The sequence below is a fragment of the Nelumbo lutea genome, chromosome 6 (assembly GCF_056320005.1).
Source record: "Nelumbo lutea isolate HS-2025 chromosome 6, American lotus-T2T, whole genome shotgun sequence".
Classification (NCBI taxonomy): domain Eukaryota; kingdom Viridiplantae; phylum Streptophyta; class Magnoliopsida; order Proteales; family Nelumbonaceae; genus Nelumbo; species Nelumbo lutea.
This window is the reverse complement of record NC_142689.1, coordinates 43,237,052-43,258,977: the sequence shown is the minus strand read 5'-3', so window position 1 is coordinate 43,258,977 and position 21,926 is coordinate 43,237,052. Positions and strand designations below refer to the sequence as shown.

General features: G+C 43.8%; 1 protein-coding gene across 4 annotated transcripts; it reads left to right on the top strand.

The window, feature by feature from the left end:
• Positions 1–2,884: 2,884 nt before the first annotated feature.
• On the top strand, positions 2,885–6,693 carry LOC148848778 (protein BPS1, chloroplastic-like). Of its 4 annotated transcripts, XM_088952317.1 has the most exons (3): positions 3,018–3,101; positions 4,153–4,275; positions 5,430–6,693. In XM_088952317.1, the coding sequence occupies exons 2-3, from the start codon at positions 4,210–4,212 to the stop codon at positions 6,510–6,512; spliced, it is 1,149 nt and encodes a 382-aa protein (XP_088808443.1). In that variant the 5' UTR covers positions 3,018–3,101; positions 4,153–4,209; the 3' UTR covers positions 6,513–6,693. The 4 variants fall into 4 exon arrangements, with proteins under 4 accessions (XP_088808444.1, XP_088808443.1, XP_088808447.1 ...); XM_088952318.1 differs by lacking the exon at positions 4,153–4,275 and having other exon boundaries at positions 2,885–3,101; XM_088952321.1 differs by lacking the exons at positions 3,018–3,101; positions 4,153–4,275 and adding an exon at positions 4,016–4,086.
• Positions 6,694–21,926: the final 15,233 nt, after the last annotated feature.

The window sequence follows — 21,926 nt, the reverse complement described above, 5'->3', positions numbered from 1 at the left end:
CAAGAATTGCAAAATCTAAAGTAAGGAACTGATACAGTAGATGAATATACAAAGAAGTTTCATCTATTAGTGGACCGGAATGAATTAGTTGAAATTGAAGACTAATTGATGGCTAGGTATATAGGCAGGCTAAGACCAAATATTTAGGACATATTAGACCTATTTGACGCTATGATGTTTTTATGGCCAGACCACCCCCACGTAGTAATCCCAACCCGCCTATAAATCAGTCATAGTCCTGTGGACTGAACTAAAACCAAGGATGTGGACCTAATCAAAACCAAGTGGACTAGTGGGTCCACCTGGACTGAAGTGTTTTCAGTGTGGTGAACCAGCCTATAAATTTGTCGAATGTGCAAGGGGTGATAAAAGAAAAGGGGCGATGTTTATAGAAGATGAGAGTGAAACCCAATTGGAAGCATTTGACTACTCAACCCCACCTATGTTTGACCCTTATGATGAAGAAACCTTAGAGGGAGAAATGGTGTATGGGGATGTGGGAGAGACCTTGGTGATGCAGTGATCATTCCTAACTCCTAGGGATGAATTATCGAATTGGATAAGAAATAATGTTTTCCACACCATGTGTACTATGGATGGGAAGGTTGCAAGCCTTGTAATTGATAGCAGAAGTTGTGAGAATGTTATAGCGGAAGTAGTCGTCCGCAAGCCGAACTTAAAAACTCAACAACACCTTCACCCCTACAACCTTGCATGGCTAAAAAGAAAGAATGAAGTTGTAGTCGTTGTAGTCACACAATGGTGTCTAGTAAGTTTTTCTATTGGCAATAATTATAGTGATTGTATATGGTGTAATGTTGTATGCATGGATGCTTGCCATTTGTTACTTGGGCACCCATGGCAATTTGACTGCTACATTGTCCATAACAGACAAAAGGACACCTACTCTTTTGAGTTTAAAGGAAAAAAGCTAACCTTATGCCCATCACAAGAGACTATACCTAAACAGAAACCTGAGGAAGGTTTTAACATTTTTGCCATGGCTGAATTCACAAGTGCCTTAAAAGAGACGGGTGTTGCATATGCTTTAATTGACAAGGGGGTTGAGCTGAAAGGTGTAGAGTTTCTAGAGGAGGTGTGGCCATCCTCCTTAACAATATCTTTTAAAGAGAAACTTGTTGATTAGAACAAACCTTCAATCTATGATGAAGAACCAATTATTAAGGAGGAATATGCCATAATTCATTATGAATTTCAATATGATGGAGATAATACTTATCATCTTGGGATTTATGATCACATTGTCTATATGCATGTCTACGAAGATCCTTATTGGCAAGCACTCTTGCAATGTTCAAAAGAGTCAATAAAAGAAAATTCAGGTTCTGTGAAGTGAAAGAAATATACTTCAAAATTTAAGATATACAATGAAAAAAACTCAATTCGTATTGGAAGCTTACATCACCAATTATATATTAAAGGGTTAGAAACAAAGAAGCACAGTGGAAGTGCAACAACATATATTGGCAGCCTATTAAATGGTAACATGAACCCGATGTTGAATTCTCTCCAACCCGGAGAATGATGTAGTACGGGATTCAAACCAACTAAGTAAACATTTACAAAGTTAGTTTCCGAAGATTCATCTTAGTACATATAGGAGGAAAGTAGTATTTGATGCGGGAGGCTATGTTTGGGCCATTTTAACATAGGAACACCTACCGGTTGGGCAACATGGAAAACTGGCACTAAGGAAGTTAGACCATATGAGATAATTGAAGTCATCAATGAGAATGCTTATAAACTAAAGTTACCCACCCATATGCGTACCCATGATGTTTTCAATGTCAAACACTTGGCAACATATGTTGGTGATTAGTCAAATGATGATGTGAATCCAATGACGGATTCTTCCCAACTCGGGGAGGATGATGCAGTACAGGATAAGGCTAATAAGTTCTATGCAAGTTAGAACCACTCCAAGACACATAAAAATCTCAGATGATGTCATTAATCCAACCAAGTAATCAATTACCAAGTTAGTGCCAGAGCAAAACTTCTATTATGGTTCGAATTTACCAAGTTAGCGCTAACACGAAATTTCCATCTTATTTCAAATTTATCAAGATAGCGCCATCACAGAATTTCCATCTTAGTTCGAATTTATCAAAATTGTGCCAGCACGAAATTTTTATTTTAGTTCGAATTTATCAAAATTGTGCCAACACGAAATTTTTATTTTAGTTCGAATTTACCAAGCTAGTGTCAGCGTAGGACTTTTATTCTAGTTCATAATTACCAAATTAGTATTAGATCATGATTTCCGATTTTTTGTTCAATTAAAAATTTCTTTTTGAAAAGTTTTAGTAGGATTTTATTATGGAGTGTTTTCATTGATTATAAAGCTTTCCTTTAAGAGCCATAAAGGTGTATATGCTTATATAAATAGTAGTTAGGGAAATGTTATGATAATTTTTTTTTATTAAACTTTTTTTTAATTATTCAGTGCAGAATTATTCTTCATATTAGTTCGACTTCTCATCTTTTTCTTTGAAGATTTTATTAATGAAGATCTTTTATTGCAAAATAAAAAATGAAAAATGAAAAAAGTCATATAATTGGGTCAATCAGGGAAGCTTGCTGGACGTAGTTGCAAAGCATATTTGGAGGAATTAGTGGCTGATTCAGACCATCCAACAAATAGGGGGCCGTCCAGATCGAGCATTAGTTTATTCCATGGCCGACTTTTAAATTTTCCGTGGCCGAACAAAGTTTGAAATTTCTCCTAAATAAACAAAGAGTTGACGTGTATGGACAAGCAACACGGGTAAAAATCATCTGCTGTAGCTAAGATTCATCATATTTGTTGGACTTTATTCCAGATGATCAAATATCTACCGTTAAATCAACATTACCTTATTTGGCTGGGCTCAGCCTGGAAACTTCTTGTATCCTGAACATTCAATGGAGTGGGTGAACATCGTGGATAGTGCTCATTACCACCACTAAAACAAATTTTCTTTCCTAAACGTTTCAACGCCTTAGGCTTCATTCACAAGGTTTAGAAGAAAAACCAAGGAGTGTGCTTAACGCGTCTGCAACTTCTTCGTCTGAGATTCTCTTCGTTAGTACCAATTCAGGTGCGAAAGTGTGGTCCTTGCTTCTGTAGTTTCCTTCTTGTCTTCTTGCCTAATCTCTTTTCTCCGATACCTTCATGAAAACTTGAATTTTCTTCTTAGACTGAATTGGGGTTTTCAATTTTACATAGGTTTGGGGTTCTGATGTAATATTATTGTTATATTGTTTTGTTTCCGCCTCGTGTAAACGACTGTTGGGGTTTCTGTTGATTATGGTTCGGGATACGATGTGTTTCTGTTAATTATGCAGTAGATGGGACATTTTCGCAAGAACTTCCCCCTGGGAAGGAGATTTGAGTTGTTATATGTTTTATGATTTTATGTTAATCTGTCGAAACTTGTTCAATTCGGTGAAGATCTGTGCGTTTCTTGTTGGATATATTTATGATGATCGAAACTATCTCTGGTCTGCTAGTTAGATAGGTAGAAATGATTAATTGGAAGAAATAATGAATGAAAAGCAAAACGATAATAGTAAATTTGATTTCATGTTTTTTTATATATGTTTCTAAGAAGTTCAAGTATTAAGAATCCTTTAGAATTCTTATGGGGAGTCTATATGCACATACGAGTTCAAAATGGATTCGTTACAGACTTGATAACACGATTAGATGGTAATCCATCTCTTGACATCCTTGACGGATTCATTTCTAATTCTCTTATCATCTAGTGACTTTATATCTAGTGATGCAGTTGGGCATTCAAAAGCCCCTTCAACTGGATGGCCTTTCGAATGATGTCATTTGTGTATCCTCAAGAACTTTTGTTTGATGCAATTCTTTGTTTGTTATACCATTGGTTTCTGATGGTGTGGGGACATGGGATATCTAAATTTATGAGAAAATGCATGGAAACAAGTCTGATGATTTCAAATTCATCCAGTTAATCGTATTGATTATCACTTGCCTGCAGTCATGGTTTTCAGAATGTCAATATTAACGTTGAAGTATATGTTACAATCAGCCTTCATGTTTTCTCTATTATACTGGTAATTACCCTTTCTTTGTAATAATTCAAAATAAACAGCCATTTTTTTTTTCTGCATGAAGTTCAGGTCTAAGATGCTGATCCCAACTAATTGCACGAAGTGGTTGTTCTCAGACCTGAAACCATGTTCTCATGCTTCTCACCTGTGGTTTTAATACTGCATCAAGCAATGGGCAATGGCCCCTTGGCTGTAATACATAATCTTCTTAAGAAATCAAATATTGGTATTGTATATTCATATGGTAAATTATTGATCAAGTGGCAAATACAGTTTATTTTATAATGGCCTTTTCTTACCAAAATAATTTTCTAAAATGGTTATCTTAGCCTCTACAATAATATATAACTATGAATGGCAACCATTAATCTGAATTATTTCAATTTTTTTAAATTATTTATATTAGACATTTAGGTTAGTCTTTTTATTTGATTTAAGAGACTTACCATGTTTTATCTAGAGAATGACCCCATACTAAGGGGCAACTACAGTATCATTTAATTTGAAATTTACTACTTAATTATAAAAGGTTAAATTAGAAAAATTAACATGGGTCTTACATCTTTGTAATTGGCAATCTATTCTGACCTACTTTGTTTGAAAATCATTATTAATTTATGTTGTTTTTAATATGATTTAAGAGGTTAAATGAGGTCTTATTTGTAAGTAGTAACCCGCTTTAATTGGTATTTACTATTTATTTGATAAATTTATTTTTAAAAGCTAAATTAGGTTATGCTTCCAAAAAAAGTTAAATCTAGTTTGCAATTAATAAACTATTTCATCTAAAAGAATGAAACTCACACCATTTGTATTATTGTTTAGTCATTTTATGAATTTCATTTATTTTTATTTTATCCATTTAATATTTTGAATATTTTCAAGTTAAATTGTTTGTTTAATCATTACTTTTGAAATGGTTGTGTGTGAATAAAATTCAATTACTACCATAACATTTGAAGTGGCCACTTTTTAGGGATTAGGATGCTATGTGTGTGAATTTTAAGAGAGTGGAGTGATCACTTTTTTGTGAGTGGATAGACTTTTTTAAGAATAAGAGTTTAACCTCTTCTAAGATTCTATCTATTGAAATTTTATAATGCCACATGTCTGAAGGGTGGGGGCTGTTGCCTGAAGACCTTCCTTTAATATATATAATAGATGATCTAGGTATTGCTACAAATATTTCAAACCTTGCTTTTGATTGCCATGGAGATAATATCTGCTTTGTTATAATCCATTTTCTTCTTTATTATTTTGTTGTTAGTTGTGACAAAATTGCCTTTTATTCTGGTGATATCCCAAATTTTCCTTGTGCTTACAAATTTATGTTACTCTTTGAGCAGTTATATGTTAAAATGAGTCGTCCACATGATGGGCATCCACCTTTCTTTCCTTTTGGAAATCCTTTCCGGATGATATTTCCCAAGGGATCTTACCTCTCTCCAAAGCTTCTGGCCCTGTTAGACTCCTTCGAGGAAACCTTGGCAGAAAGGCTGAAAAAGCTAAAGCTGAAGGGTCAGGGTAGCACCCTCAACTTATCTTGGATAATACTGGCAATGCAATTACTTTCTGAAACACATATGGACATCAAAGCCCTCATTACTGAGCTTCAGTTCCCTGTTGCTGACTGGGATGAAAAATGGATGGATGTTTACTTGGATGACAGTGTCAAGTTACTTGACATTTGCATTGCTTTTAGCTCTGAGCTTTCACAGCTCAATCAGCGACAGCTCTTGCTTCAATGTGTCTTGCTTGTTTTGGATGTATCTACTTTTTTCCCATCCAGTGAACAGTTTATTCGTGCTCGTTCATCTCTTGACGATTGGATGCAACAGATGAGTTCCAGAAGCTCAAAACTTGATAATTGTTCCACCATCTTGCATGAGCTTTCTGGCTCTCTTCAGCTTCCTAAGATTAAGAACTCAGCGAAAAGAAGTGTTCTAATGCGGGCTTTGTATGGGGTTAAGATTGAGACAATATTTGTTTGTAGTGTCTTAACAGCAGCTTTCTCAGGATCTGCAAAGCCATTGATGGATTTGCATGTTTCTGACAAGTTCTTGTGGGCAGAGGCTTTTAATGAATTGCAAAACAATGTTTATGGGGAGATCAGAAGCTTAGTTTCCAAGGAAGGTAACACACTATTGAAAGATCTGCAAGCGGTTGAAGCAAGTGTGAAGCAATTGTATCAAATGACTTGTGATGACACAGACCCTCCAGAATCAGATATGTTGAGTAATGTAGTTTTGGACTTGGGGAAGTATGTACAGAATCTCTCACAAGGGCTAGATCTTCTGTCAAAAGAAGTAGAAGGTTTCTTTCAGATTGTTCTAACAGGGCGTGATGCTTTACTTTGTAATATAAGAGTAGGCGGTTCTAAGTCTGACACAAGGCAAGAGAATATTGCTGAAAAGCAGGTCGTGAGATGATCTGAAAAGGCCAAGGTCACTCATGTACACATTGAATGTCTCTTTTTTGATTGATTGGAGTCAACACTCTTTTAATTGGGCACCACAAGATTGTATGTTGTGTGATATTGCTGGTTATGTACTTGAAAATGTGTATTTCTACATGTTCATGAAATGATACAAGGTTTATGCTGGTTGTGCATTTTGTTCTCCCTCTTACTGCCACCAGGCTTGTACCTCGTATTTTGTGCTTCCTTTGGTCTTTGCCAATATGTATGATTTTATTTTTTAAAGCAAAAAATAATAGCTACTGATCTTGCAGTTGTTTTTCCTTTGAAAGACAAAATTATACACATCGGCAAAGACTTGTTAGTTGGCAGGCTTAAAAATTGCACTACTGAGGGGGTTAAAACTTAAAATCTCTTTCTACTGTATTCTTGTGGACCTGCTTCATACATTTAGGCTATGTTTGGTTTGAAGGAAAAGATGGGTAAAGGTTTCCCTGCCTTTCCTTTCCTTTTCCTATTTTTTTCCTTCAAACCTAACACAGCCTTAAAGTTTAAAGTTGTAGAAAAACAAACATTGACATGCCAGATGACCAATCAGTGAGATGAGAGTTCCTATTGCTAAGAAGTGAAACCCAGAATCCAGATCAGGACCCTAAAGTTGCACTAGAACAAAGGGGTAGTGCGTTCCCGGATAAAAGTTGGGGTGCAACACGAGGATTTTCCAATAGGTCACCCATCCTAATATTATTCTCATCCAAGAGTTGACATTTGCCTTTTTTACCACATCAACCAACACCGAGTGCATGCTGCAATGGCCAATGTATTAGGGTAATTTTCCAATTTCAATAGCCGTTTGAGAAAAGGCCTCTACTATTGGTACCCATGATATTGGCACGGATACTGAGGGGGTTGTCCTTGTTACATGATAGAGGCAGTGGTCGATTTAAGGATCATTGCAACTTCTTCAACTATGGTTGATCCTTCACCGGCAATCTTCAGTGGCCCAATAAAATGGACCAGGTATCGCATTTCCGACATTATTCATGCTCATCCTCGGTTGGATCATCTTACCCAAGAGGATTATGTACAAAATATAAATGAATACCCAGAAGTGGAAATTGTTTGGAAACTGCAGTCTGATGGTGAACAGCCTAGGTTGGCCTCCAAGAACTGATACAGTGTAGTGTTAGCCAAATTACTAGGTGTAGGGTCAGCCCCTTATTCGAGTCCTCCGCTAGTTTGGATTTTAGTAGTTTGTCCAGTTCTAGATCTCCAAGGATCTAATTGACTTCCATAATTACAAACAGAACATGAAGACAAGGTTAGAACAATACTAGACCACCAGTAAGAGAGAGAGTTTGCCATGTGGCTACCTGTGGATTCCCAACTCGTACTAAGTTATATCACCAGAGGATAGAGGCAGGAGAAATAGAGTTGGTGCTTTCTCCCCCTCCTGAGTTGCCTACACAAGTACGCCCACCCTCTTCAGGCACATTGTCCAAAGCTTACTTGAAGCGTCTGCTCATTGATCCCTATATGAGCATGGTGTTTGAATTACACAGGTATAGGAAAAGACAATGAACAGATGGAAGATAATGACAAAGTGGGTATCATGGCTAGGCGTGCAATTAGAGCAAGGAGAGTACTATAAGTAGAAAATGTCAAGCTATAAAGAGAGATCCATAAGGGACACATTCGAGAGGAACATCTCCAAGAGCGTGTACCTGAGTTAGAAGAATTGTTAAAGAGGCTTAATTTGGCATGAGTACAAATACAAATATACAAATATGTAGAGCTTAAAATCTTGTATTTTATATTATTTTATATGTATTTATATTATACATATTTGTATTTGTATTCTTTCCAAACTAAGTCAGAAAGTCCGTAGTGATTTGATTCACACTTAAGCCAAGATGGAACACTTGCAAAGTCATACTATTCAAGTCTATCAAGAGTTCGTGGAATACAAAGTGTAGGATGGATGGCTATGTGATTATGTTGCATTGGTCGTAAATGTTGTGGCATAGATGTAGTATCAAAGTGCCTTTTTTGGTAGCTAAAATTGAACAACATAGCGATATGTCATGGACATATACTTATCTAGTGTCTCGTGTGGCACTTGGGCAGCAGTCCGTTGCTCCACAAGTCAATCTTCCCTACTTAGAACACTCTCATAGTTCTTGAGACCAAGCAACTTACCAACTCGTCCCTTACACTAAGACACACACTTAGACAATAAAGGCACAAAGTACATAAGGAAAAAGAGATAGAGAACTCAAAAGAACTATTTGTATTGCTCAAGAGATGGATACAACACTTGATTGCTTGGTTCTATGTAAATGAGGGAGGCGGTCCCCTTTTATAAGCACTTCCACCTCAAAGGATTTCTCTAGAAATATGTACACTTAGCATCATCTAGAAGCACCTCTAGAACATTCTACCTTCTAAACTCTTCTAGGGGATGCCTCCTCCATAAAATATAAGAACACTCTAGAGGAAGTCTTGATTGCTCCGAACCCCTCTAGATTGTTCCGCACAAACCCGGATTGTTTCACAAGGTTGTAGAGAGTTCTACCAACATCTAGACCCTTCTAGACACATGGAGAATACTCCAGAACACCCCAGAATGCTCCCGAACAGCCTAGAAACCTATAAAATTGGCTAGAAGCCTCAAGAAACATCTAGAAATTCTCTAGCCAAGCGCCTCATTGTGTCACCCTATGACATTCTCCTCCACCTAATTGTGCAATGCCCTCGTTGCACTCACTTGGCTTGTGCATCCCATTGCCTGATCAAGACTTCATGGCCAGCCACAATTAACTCGTCCACTCATACATACGAAGCTTTTGATGCAGGAAACCCCTTCCACTTAACTGCGTACTTCATCCATGGAGTTACCCCAGGAAAAGCAGTCATGGTCTCATCGATAATCTCCTGAGGTTCCCTGCACTTTGTGTTGCATAGTGTATGCCCTTAGCTCCAATCAGCATGATGTACATTATGACATTTATTGTAAATGAATACAATACATATTTGATTCAAATTATTATGGTGTGTTTCTGTGTAATACCCTTAAATTTGATACATATGAGACTCGTGTTAGTTTAGAATCTTCACAGCCGTTGGATAGATTTGAGAAGATTTATCCTACCAAGGCTGACACTGGTGTACTGCCAAGTTGGTTGGGGTGGTTTGTCTCAACTGCTAGGGTGAGACCTAAGGTACATGCAGTGTGGATTTTCTTGAAATCCTGAACTAGACCAAAATTTCAGTATTACCTTGGACCTTGGAGATAGATGGGCAAAACTGGAATGTTACACCTGACCCCTAAACTCGATTATGATACTGCACTAGGTGTCAGATTTGGCTGTCTTTGATATGCCAATCAGTGAGATCCTTAGAGGGGGTCAAAACCTGAGTATGTTGGGATAGTCCGAGAATTCATCTAAGTGGGTGATCATAGTGACAATATCAGCCCCTTTGTCGGGTAAAGTGAATGATCGGGGATGCATTCTCTTTAATGGAAACCTAAACTGTTCGAAGTTGATTTCAATCATTGAAATATGTTTTTGTAATATATATATATATATATATATATATATATATATATATATATATATTATGGTTTCAAAATATTTGCAAAAGGTTTTAATTCTCGGGATCCATGTGAGTAGAGAGTGCAGCACTGCACCTTGCAGCCGAGGGAGAGGTCATCTCTTGTCGGGTAGTGTTTGATCAGTATGGGCTGAGAGGTTAAGTGTAAGACCATTGAGGATTATACCTGATGGGCTATTCTAGCATCTGCCCACAGTCCTTGGGCCTTCATAAGATAGTTGGACCCAATGACCATTTAGTGTAAATGTTGGGCCCATTAAGAACCCATGATGGTGGACTCAGGGGTTCATTGTATTCAATAGTGAATTCGGCTAGGCCTTGTAACAGATGCTAGATTGAACCCATATGGCTAATGTGTAGATCAATGATAAGGTCTCATGCCATACAAAGAGAGCCAAACTAGCCAGCATTAAAGTGGAAGTGAGCCTGAAAGCTTAATGGGCCTAAAAGCCCATTTCGAACTGTGTTAATTAGATGAATTAAATAAGGGCAGATAAGGGATTTAGATCAATAGATAAGATAAGGGATTATCCTTATCCACTTAAAGAGTCTAGATCCAAATAAAGATTTGGATCAAAGGAACTCCTAATTTGATTAGGAAGGTTTATCTTTATCTGTAGATAAGATAAGGGATTATCCTTATCACTTAAAGAGTCTAAATCCAAATAAAAGATTTGGATCAGGAAACTATTAATAAAATTAGGAAATTTTCTCTTTAAGGCTATAAATTAGAGAGTAGAGTGAACCTCCAAAGACACATTCGCTGAATACAGAGAGAAGACAACACAGTTAGACTACTCTTGCCTTCTGCCTCTTTTTCTTCCTGTTCTTGCCTCCCTACCCTGCTCGATCTCAATTCTTGGATTGGATCAAGATTTGATCTTAATATTGTTTCTTGCCAGAAAAAACAATTTAGAAGCTGTGTTCACTGTCTCATTCGATTCTTATTGAAGAATCGCTAATTCTTAGTGAAGAACTACTTGTTGATCCTACATCACCCTAAGCTGTGTCATCTTCAATAGAGGAAGGATTTGGTACTCTCTTTGGGCGTGAATACCTACGTTGGGAGGAGCATTCTTGCATGGATTCTGTATTAGGTATATCCCTCCCTTAATTTGATTTCGGATTTGGTATGGTTTGGTTACATGAACAAACCTTAAAAGTGCAGTTTTCTAAATTGGGAATAGGATTCCCGGATGGGAGTAAAGAAATTTTTGAAATTTCGCCCAACCTTCCTGCAGGGTTCGGCTATCCATAAGATAGATCTCCCATCCCTTCACTTTGGGTATGTAGCTTTCATAGTTGCTATTGTTAGACAGTGTATGCCCTTAGCTCCAATCAGCTTGATGTACATTGTGACATTTATTGTAAATGAATAAAGTACATATTGGATTCTGTGTAATACCCTTAAACTGGATACTTATGAGACTTGTGTTAGTTTAGAATCTTCACAGCCGTTGGATAAATCTGGGGAAATTTATCCTGCCAAGGCTGACACTGATGTGTCGCCAAGTTGGTTGGTGTGGTTTGTCTTAGCTACGAGGGTGAGACCTGAGGTAAATGCAGTGTGGGTTTGCTTGAAACTCTAAACCGGACCAAATTCTAGTATTACCCTAGACCTTGGAGATAGATGGGCAAAATTGGAATGTTACACCTGACCCCTAAACTCGATTATGGTACTGCACTAGGTGTTGGAATGGGTTACATTTGATATTCCAATCAATGAGATCCTTAGAGGGGGTCAAAACCTGGTGATGGAGGAAGATTTGACCCAACCCCCTGGCCATACAACACATGGAAGCAACCAAGAGTGACCTGGTAGAAGCGCCAGCTCGGCACGACAACGGGCCCACAACCCGAGCTCCAAGAAAAGAAGTCCCGAGCTCCCCCAAAGGGGGAACCTACAACCCGAGCTCCGAGTTGAAGATTCTCAAGCTTCCCGAGGAGGAACCCGAGCTCTCCCTTCAAGGTCCTGAGCCTTACAAAAAGCACAAAAGGCAAAGACCCGAACTGTCCACCCAGAGGCAGTTCGGGCCACACTTCTATCCAAGCTCAAGACTTCACCTCACACGCCACTTCGGCTCCAAGTGTCCTGGCTGAACAACCGTACCTAACGCCCAAGAGACCCGTACACGGAGGCGGTGCACCTGACTGATTAAGGGTCTGACACATGACAACCCCCATTCAACAGCCACCTGCCACCGCCATCTCAGACGGACATAGGCGGTCCTAGCAGTTGGTAGTGGAGGTTATGACACCTGAACTGGTAATTGGCAGAGGAAATGACACCCGATCTGGCTGAGGTAATGATACTCGAACTGGCAGAGGTATGGAAGTAAGTGTACAGGGTGATTATAAAAGGCCCCCCATCTCACAAAGAAGAGGGTATGTGATTCTTTCTCTTTCTGGTCTTGGAATTCCTCATTTCCCTTGCCTTTTGAAGAGCATTAACTTGAGATTCGGAGTGTTCCAACCGGGTTCCTCCCCGGAAGTCTCCATTTTCTTCCTTGTTTTAGGCACCTCCAATCTCGTCAGAAGCAAAGTAGCCGACAGCTAGGATGGACCGGAATCCGCATCATCATTTGGCGCCGTCTATGGGAAACTTTCAAAAGGCCTCCCCAATCCTTTAACTCTCTCTCTCTCTCTCAAAGAAACTTTAGCTTCCATGGCTTCCTCTAGTAGCAACAGGCACAACGCCGACTTGAATGTGTAGGGAAACACCCTCAGCCCGCCACCATATGCATCGGACAGTTCACCGTCCCCCTCTCAATGGACGGAATCCCTAGCCTCAATGCACCAAGCATGGTGGCACTTGTGAATGTTCCCCTTCCCCTCCCTATCGAGACAACTTTCACTGATCCTACTATTGTCCCTCTAGCGACTAGCCAAAACCAATTCAATGACTTGATGCAGTGCATGCGGGCAATGCAAGCCCAAATGCAGTAATTCCAGCAACATCAGCTCCATCAGCAGCAAGTATTGCACCACATTTCTCAGTATCACTATCAATAGCAGTTCCCCCAACTGCCTCTGAACCAACCACAGCTGCCACCTCGGCACCCTGCTCCGAAGCTAGCCAAGCCCTCCCCTCAGGGCGGGCGCCTTCACCGAGTTGGAGCCTCCCGACTCTAGGACCCCTCCAAGAGCCAGGCCTCATCTCCGGGCAGGAGGGAAAGACTAAACACCCCCGTCTCATAGCTCGTCGGTGGATCGGGAACCTCCTTGCCAGTCAAGTCAGCACCTCAACACTCTCAATTTGAGATCCCGCTCATAGAGAACCAGTTCGGCGTCCAGGCAACGGACTACCAGCAATCCGGGCTGATCAACCTCGTTAACACCGAGGCAAGTAGCGCCAACACCAGGCCCTCTAAGCAGCAGCGAAGGTGACGGCAAAGTCACCGAACAACCACCCGCATCCTGCCCGAGCTCCGAGGTAAAGAAGAAACAAGCTTGGACGAGGTAAAAGTTGCCCCTATTCTTTTAGTCCCTTCCCCCCTGTCATCAGAACTCCTTATAATCCCCATGCCCAAGGATTTCAAACTCCCTCCTCTAGACAAGTATGACGGGTCTTTTGACCCCAATGACCATGTTGATGCTTTCCAGTCCCAAATGCACCTGGCAAGGGCCAGTGAGTCTTGTATGTGTGTGGCGTTCACCACAACCTTCAGGGGAGTAGCCCGCACTTGGTACAGGAACCTGGCCCCCGGGTCGATAAGAAGCTGGACCCAGTTTGTGCAGGTCTTCACCGCACACTTTGTTACCAGCAAGCGGTGCCCCCGCACCGAGGAGAGTCTCCTCGGAATAGTCCAGAAGGAAGGAGAATCCATTTGGGGCTATATCAGACGGTTCAATGACGCATGCTTGCAGATACCACGCCTAGACCCCGTGGTACAACTCGCGGCAGTCAAGAGGGGTGTGACACAGAAGGAGTTCAGGTGGCACATGGTAGTAAACCAACCCGCGACCATAGCCGAGTTCCTCAAGCTCGCGGATAAATTCATAAGAAAAGAGGAGGAGATCAACCAAAGGACTGAAGGCGAGATCAAAAAAAAGGAAGAGGGAAGGCGACCCCTCCAACTCAGATGACAGGAGGAAGAGAGACCCAGCTCGGGGGCCAAAGCCAAGCCAACCGTTCCGAGCTCCCTTAGCAGGTCGGGCGGACTACACACCCTTAAACGCGAAGCGGGCCGAGATCTTAATGACGATTAAAGACGCCTCGTATGTGAAATGGCCACCTCGTCTGAAGGGAAACCCGAACGAGAGGAATAAAAAATTGTACTACAGCTTCCATAGGGACCACGGTCATAGCACCAAGCATTGTAATAATCTCCACGATGAGATAGAAGAGCTTATCTGTTGTGGGTACCTACAAAATTTTGTACAGCATAATAATAGTAATAAGACAAGTCAGCAGGGAGAGCACAATAGAGATGCTCCCGAGTCTAGCAGCCGACCAGCCGAACCGCAGAAGCAGCCCCCAGAGGAAAGACCAGATCGGTGAACAATCTACATGATCGTCAGAGGATCAATCATAACAGGATGCACCTCTGCAATAGCTCGGGCATCAACCCGGGAGGTCGCTAGAGAAGAACAAAGTCCCAAAAAGCAGCCTAGGACAAAAGACCCCATATTCTTCACCAAAGACGATGCACGTGGGGTCCACTACCCCCACAACGACGCACTTGTCATAAAGATGAAGATCAACGACTTTGAAGTCCGACGGGTACTCATTGACTCCGACAATTCGGCAGACATCCTCTTTAAAGCGGCCTTCGACAAGCTCCAGTTCCGAGAGAGTGACTTGAAGCCCGCGAACACCTCGCTGGTCAGCTTCAGCGGAGAAGAGGTCAGACCCTTGGGAAAGGTCACAATACCTGTGGAAGTCGACACGTGGCCTAGCACGGTAAGACTCAGTCACGATTTCTTGGTGGTCGCGACCCCCTCCCCCTACAATGCCATAGTAGGTCGACCGATCACCCACGCTTTAAAAGCTGTGGTGTCCACTTACTATTTGGCCATGAAGTTCCCAATGGACTTCAGCATTGGGGTAGTGCAAGGCAACCAGCTCAAGTCCCGTAAGTGCTACGTTGCCGCCCTCAAGGGAAAGGCCAAGGTAACCAGCGACCTCGAACTAGAGCGACCTACAGAACAGAACGAGGAGCAAGCTGCACCAACAGAGGAAACTGTTCCCATCTCTGTCTCGGTAGAGGACCCCGCCAGATTACTTCAGGTCAGAGTATCCCTTGAAGAATCCCTGCGATCTAAACTGGTACGCTTCTTACTCAGTAACTTAGATGTTTTCGCTTGGTCCGCGGCAGAAATACCCAGCATAGACCCTATGCTCATAACTCACAAGCTTAATACTGACCATGTAGTCAGACCCATTAGATAGAAGAAACGCAACTTGGCCCCAAAACGTTGGAGGGCGGTCGATGAGGAGGTCAAGAAGCTCCTCGCAGTAGACTTCATAAGGGAAGTTCATTACCCGAGCTGGGTAGCCAACCCAGTTCTGGTAAAAAAGGCAAACGGCAAGTGGCGCATGTGCGTCGACTACACCGACCTGAACCGAGCTTACCTGAAAGGTTGCTTCCCCCTCCCTAGGATCGACCACCTACTGGACGTGACCTCGGGACACGAGCTGCTAAGCTTCCTGGATGCCTACTCGGGCTACAATCAAATCAAGATAGACCCGTCCGACGAGGAAAAAACCACCTTCATAACCGAGTTCGGCCTGTACTGCTACAAGGTTATGCCCTTTGGACTGAAAAATACTGGGCCGACCTTCCAAAGTCTCGTGAATAAGCTGTTTCAGCCCTTAATTGGCACAAAGATAGAATGTTATGTAGACGACATGGTCGTCAAGACACAGTTTTCGCATGAATTAATACCAGACTTGCATTCGTCTTTCAAATTCTGCGTCAATTTAGCATGAAACTAAACCCAAACTAGTGTGTCTTCGGTGTCACTTCGGGTGAGTTCCTAGGGTACATCGTCAACCGGTGTGGTATTGAGGCCATCCTAGATATGAGACCACCCCGATAAGTAAAAGAGGTTCAGAGGCTAAACGGCAGGATAGCCGCTCTGAGCCGTTTCATGTCTAAATCAGCAGACCGTTGCCTGCCCTTCTTCAAGGCAATAAAAGGCAAAGGGTTCGAGTGGAACCCGAACTGCCAGCTCGCATTTGATGAGCTCAAGAAATACCTCACTAGCATCCCGGTGTTGACCCAGCCCGAAGAGGGCGATGTTTTAGAACTGTACCTCTCGACAAGCAACGAAGTGGTCAGTTCGGTACTGATAAAGGAAGCAGATCGGGTCCAACGACCCATCTACTATGTTAGTAAGATATTGCAAGGAGCAGAAACAAGATATCCAGAGATAGAAAAGCTAGCCTATACGCTGGTCATTGCAGTGCGCAAACTCCGCCCCCATATTTCCAAGTTCATACCATCATTGTCCTCACTAACAAACCCTTGAGGCAAGTATTACTCAAGCCCGAAGTCTCTGGACGATTGACGAAGTGGGCCATCGAACTCAGTGAGTACGATCTCCAGTACAAGCCCGAACCGCAATCAAAGCTCAAGCCTTGGCGGATTTTGTTGCAGAATGCACGTTCAACTCTGAGGTCCTCAGCCCGGTTGAGCACGAGGCTCCCAGTTTGGGTGAGCTCGATGCTCCTGGGCCAGTTGAGTCTGAGCCTCGTGAGATCGCACCCAGTTCAGTATCTCTTCTGGTTAGGGCGAGCGCAAATTGGGATGAAGAGCCTTGGATCCTTCACGTAGATGGCTCCTCAAATCAGCAGAGCAGCAGAGCCGGCGTAGTTCTTTGCGGACCAAGTGGCAAGAAACTGGAGTATGCGCTATGCTTCGAGTTTGCAACATCCAACAATGAGGCAGAATACGAGGCGTTGATAACAGGGTTAGCTCTGGCGCAAGAGGTAAAGGCAAAACACATAGTTATCTGCAGCGATTCCCAGCTCGTGGTCAACTAAATTATAGGGGAATACGAAGCTCGCGAGCCAGCTATGAATGCCTACTTGGCAAAGGTAAAAGAGGCACTACTTAGTTTCCAATCACACTTCATCAAGCAAATCCCAAGGTCAGAGAACACTGAGGCTGATGCCCTCTCCCGGCTAGCTAGCACCAGTGACAACACCATGAGAACTGTGTACATAGAGGAGTTACCTTGGCCTAGCATTATCTGGGGGGCAGAGGAGGTCACTCCTAACGCCCAAGCAGAACCGAGCTGGATTGATTGACTCGCGAGCTTCCTGCTACATGGAACCCTCCCCGCAGAATGCAACGCCGCCAAGAGGGTAGCGCGTCAGGCAGCCAAATACGTCATGATAGATGGACGACTATACCGAAGATCCTACACGCTCCCCTACCTACGCTGCTTGCGACCTCCCAAAGCCGAGCTTGTACTCCATGACATTCATAAAGGCCTATGTGGCAGACACTTAGGGGGCAGGGTCGTCGCTCAGAAGGCACTACGACAGGGGTACTATTGGCCAACAATGAAAGCAGACGTCGTCGGGCTAATAAGGAAGTGCGAGAAGTGCCAAAAGCACGCCAATATTCACCATCAGCCCGCCGCCGACCTCAAGTACCTCACCAGCCCGTGACCCTTCGCACAATGGGGTATCAACCTACTCGGGCCATTCTCGCCAGCAACAGGAGGAAGGAAGTTCTTAGTAGTGGTAGTAGACTACTTCACCAAGTGGGTTGAAGTTGAAACTCTCGTAACCATCACAACAGCAAGCAGTTCGAAGACATCAAATTCCAAGAGTGGTGCCAAGGCATGGGGATCCGGCAAAACTTTAGGTCGGTTGCGCACCCACAAGCAAACGGTCAGGCAGAAGTCACGAACAGAGCTATCCTCCGCGGACTAAAAGCCAGGCTAGACCGAGATAAAGGGTTATGGGCAGAAAAGCTGCCCAACATCCTATGGGCATACCGAACTACAGAGAAGACCGCCACAAGAAAACTCCCTTCAACCTAGCCTATGGCACGGAGGCAGTCATCCCAGCCGAAATCGAAATCCCCTCACTTCGGTTGGGAACATACAACGACAATACTAATAACGACGAGCTACGTACCAACCTCGACCTACTTGACGAGGTGAGGGACTTTGCATACATCAGAACCACAGCATACCAACAAAGGGTAGCTCGGTACTACAACGCCAGAGTTAAGAAATGAAACTTTCGTATCGGCGACCTAGTCCTCCGCAAAATCATGGTACCTGAGCCCGACGTTGGCAAACTCGGGCCGAACTGGGAAAGACCTTACCGAGTGAAGAGAGTACTTGGGGGAGCATATGAGCTCGAGACCCTGGAAGGTAAATAGATACCTCGAGCATGAAACATCGTCAACTTAAGACGATTTTACCTATAAATTATCAAACTAAGCAGACCATGAACCACTACCAGAGCCTAAGGGCCAGAATGCTGAGCTAGCAAAGACCTCGGCACCCTAAGGCCTAGAATGCCAAGCTAACAAGGACCTTAGCACCAAAAAGCGCAGAATACCGAGCTAAAGATGACCTCAACACCTCATCAATGAAAGCAATCTGCACAAGTAGGGATCTCGAGGTGCATAGCCCAGGGCCCACTTCAGCCTATGTTAACTAACCCGGGCGGAGAACAGATCGAGCACATAGCCTTACTATATTAACTCGCCTCGAGGCTTAAGTCTAGCAGCTCGGGTATATAGTCACTTCGGCAAAAGAAGAATGTTTGCATAACACTTTTGAACAGAAAAAATACTTCATTGCTAAATGTTAGCTTTACAGTGTTTAAAAAGAAAAGGCAAAAACAAACAAAAAACACAAACGAGGTCACAAGCCCAGAGGTCAATCTTCCTCGCCTTTAAAAGGGACTTTGACAACACCCGAAGGACCCGCTTCATCTTCGGAATCCGCATCATCATCAATTGCATCAGCCATTTTCGGGGTGATGCGCGAAGTGGTTATGGCACTAATATTGAGCTCGGGGTACGTGTTCCTTATCATCCATCAGCTCAGCTTGAAACCCCTTCTGTACGAGCCCACCATCATATCGTCAAAGCGCGGTGAAGCGATGTAATCCTCAACGGCTTTTACCTTCGCCTCCTCAATGGCCTGAGAGAAGATCTGAGTCTTCTCCCTAATATCTTCCTAGAGGAACTCAACCTGATGCTCCAGGTCCAACTTCAAGTCCGCCATGTGCCTCACCATCATTCCTAAGGCCTCTTTGTCCCTCCGAGACCTCGACAACTCAGCTCGTGCAGCACAGGAAGCCGCTTCGGCAGCTTGTGCTCGCTTCAAGCCCCTCTCCGCCTAGATTGCCAAAGCGTGGATAGAAAAGTTCACTTGCCAGAATGAGGACAAATCAACTCGATAAAAAAAAAACAAAAACAAACACTACTTCAACTTACCACCATGGCGTGAGAGGCAACCCGAGCGCCTATGAGATTTGTAGGAAGATCGGCCCACACTGTGACCTCCTCAGGGCAAGTAGCCTTCTTGGTTTTTCGGAGAGTGTAGCTCAGCGTCAGCACGCTCCCGACCTCATCGTGACTTCCCGAGCCCGAAGGCACAGCCCGGGTATAAGCAACGTCGGCATAGGAGACCCCCTACCGCTTCATGAACCGGAGGGGGCACCTCGGGCTCCCTAGGAGGCTCCATTCTTGGTGCCTCGGGCTCCGCAACCCAGGAAGGATCGGCGTAGACCTGCTTAGCAGCTTGCTTCCTCCTTTTCATGCCAACAAACAAGTTCGCACCTCGAGTCTTCTCTGCCTCCAGAACACCTGCAAAAAGGAGCTCAGCATCAGAAGATGGGAATAAAAGCAAAAGCAAGAGTATCTTCGTCTGAGCAAGAAACCTACCCAAACTCAGACCGGCCTGAATAAGCTTGTCCTCCGTCAGGTAGACTTCGTATTTGAGCCCTTTTCGGGCCCAGTCCTGGAGGCCCTTCACCGTATCTTCATCTAATTCAACAACGGGGTTAGGGGCAGCCAAACCCCACTCAGTAGGAAACGGCCACCCCGTAGCACTTCAAACCATGAAGTAGTCTCGTTTCCATGCCAAGACCTTATTTGGGAGATCGTGTAAGAGCTTGAAGCTCGGGCGAGGTGACAAGTAGTACGCCCTCCTACGCCCGGGCAAGGGGACCCGCTTGTTTCTTAAGCATAAGAATAGCGAAAAATTTTTCCAAGTCCAAAGGAAGGCAGTGCTCACATCAAAGGGAGATGGTCCCGACAAGGTTGTAGATAGAGCTCGGGTGAAGCTGACCTACAGTGACGCCAAAGTGGTTCATGGCCTCGACGATTAGGGGATGGAAGGGAAGGTGTAGCCTGATAACAAGCTTCTCCCGGAATATCACGATCTCATCCGGACTGTGCTCCCAAGGAAAGTCACCCGAGGGTAAAAAGTAAGTATACTCCCCGGGCAGGTTGTACTGCACAATAAGGGACCAAAGCCTTTCGGACGTCATAGTGGAAGGTCCAAACTTATCTGGCACCCGACCTTGGCGGGAGGTGGATGCCAAACTACCCGAAGTGACTCGGCCTATGGGCTTGAACTCGAGCTCTTCCTCGAGCTCTACCTCGGGCCCCGCCTCGGACTCACTAAGGCTATCGGGGGAAGCAGCTCGGTTTGTAGAACCAGCATCGCCCCCCCCAGGAGACTACCTAAACTACCTGAGCTAGACATCGAAACAAAGAGGGCTGACTTACCAGGAAAAGCTACCGGACTACGAACAAGTGACGCGAGCTGATAGGCTTGGACGCGAGTTCAAGGAACAAATGCCGAAGGATGACGGAGGAAAGTGACAAGGGCCCCCCCACTATTTATAGCCACTGTACCCGCACATCAACGGCCAATATCGAAACCATCCAATGGCTCCCCGCGAAATCAATTGTGCACTCCCCGAGGAAAAGACTCTTTGGCGTGCGTTGTTTACATTCATAATTTTGAAAACGTTTACGCACGCGAGCTACACACAGCCCAAGACTGACCCCTGGTCGAACCAAGCCAACCCCAGTTGAGCCAAGAACATAAGCAGGTTAGACCAGAGAAGTCCCAAACTGAGGCCAAAGTGTCCTGAGGCAAATCCATCTGTCATCCCGTGAACTCCCCATGTCGGGTCAAGACCCCGAGCATGTGGAGTGGGGGGCAATTGATGGAGGAAGATTTGACCCGACCCCTTGGCCATACGACACGTGGAAGCAACCAAGAGTGACCTGGCAGAAGTGCCAGTTTGGCACGACAACGAGCCCACAACTCGAGCTCTGAGAAAAGAAGTTTCGAGCTCCCCCAAAGGGGGAACCTACAACCCGAGCTCCGAGATGAAGATTCCCAAGCTCCCTAGGGAGGAACCCGAGCTCTCCCTTTGAGGTCCTGAGCCTTACAAAAAGCACAAAAGGCAAAGACCCGAACTTCCCACCCAAAGGCAGTTCGGGCCACACTTCTATCCGAGCTCAAGACTTCACCTCACATGCCACTTCGGCTCCAAGTGTCCTGACTGAACAACCGTACCTAATGCCCAGGAGACCCGTACACGGAGGCGGTGCACCTGACTGATTAGGGGTCTGACACATGACATTCGCCATCCAATGGCCACCTGCCACTGCCATCTCAGACGGATAGAGGCGGCCCTTGCAGCTGGCAGTGGAGGTTATGACACCCGAACTGGTAATTGGTAGAGGAAATGACACCCGATCTGGCAGAGGAAATGACACTTGATCTGGCAGAGGTAATGATACCCGAACTGGTAGAGGTATGGAAGTAAGTGTACAGGGTGATTATAAAAGGCCCCCATCTCACAAAGAAGAGG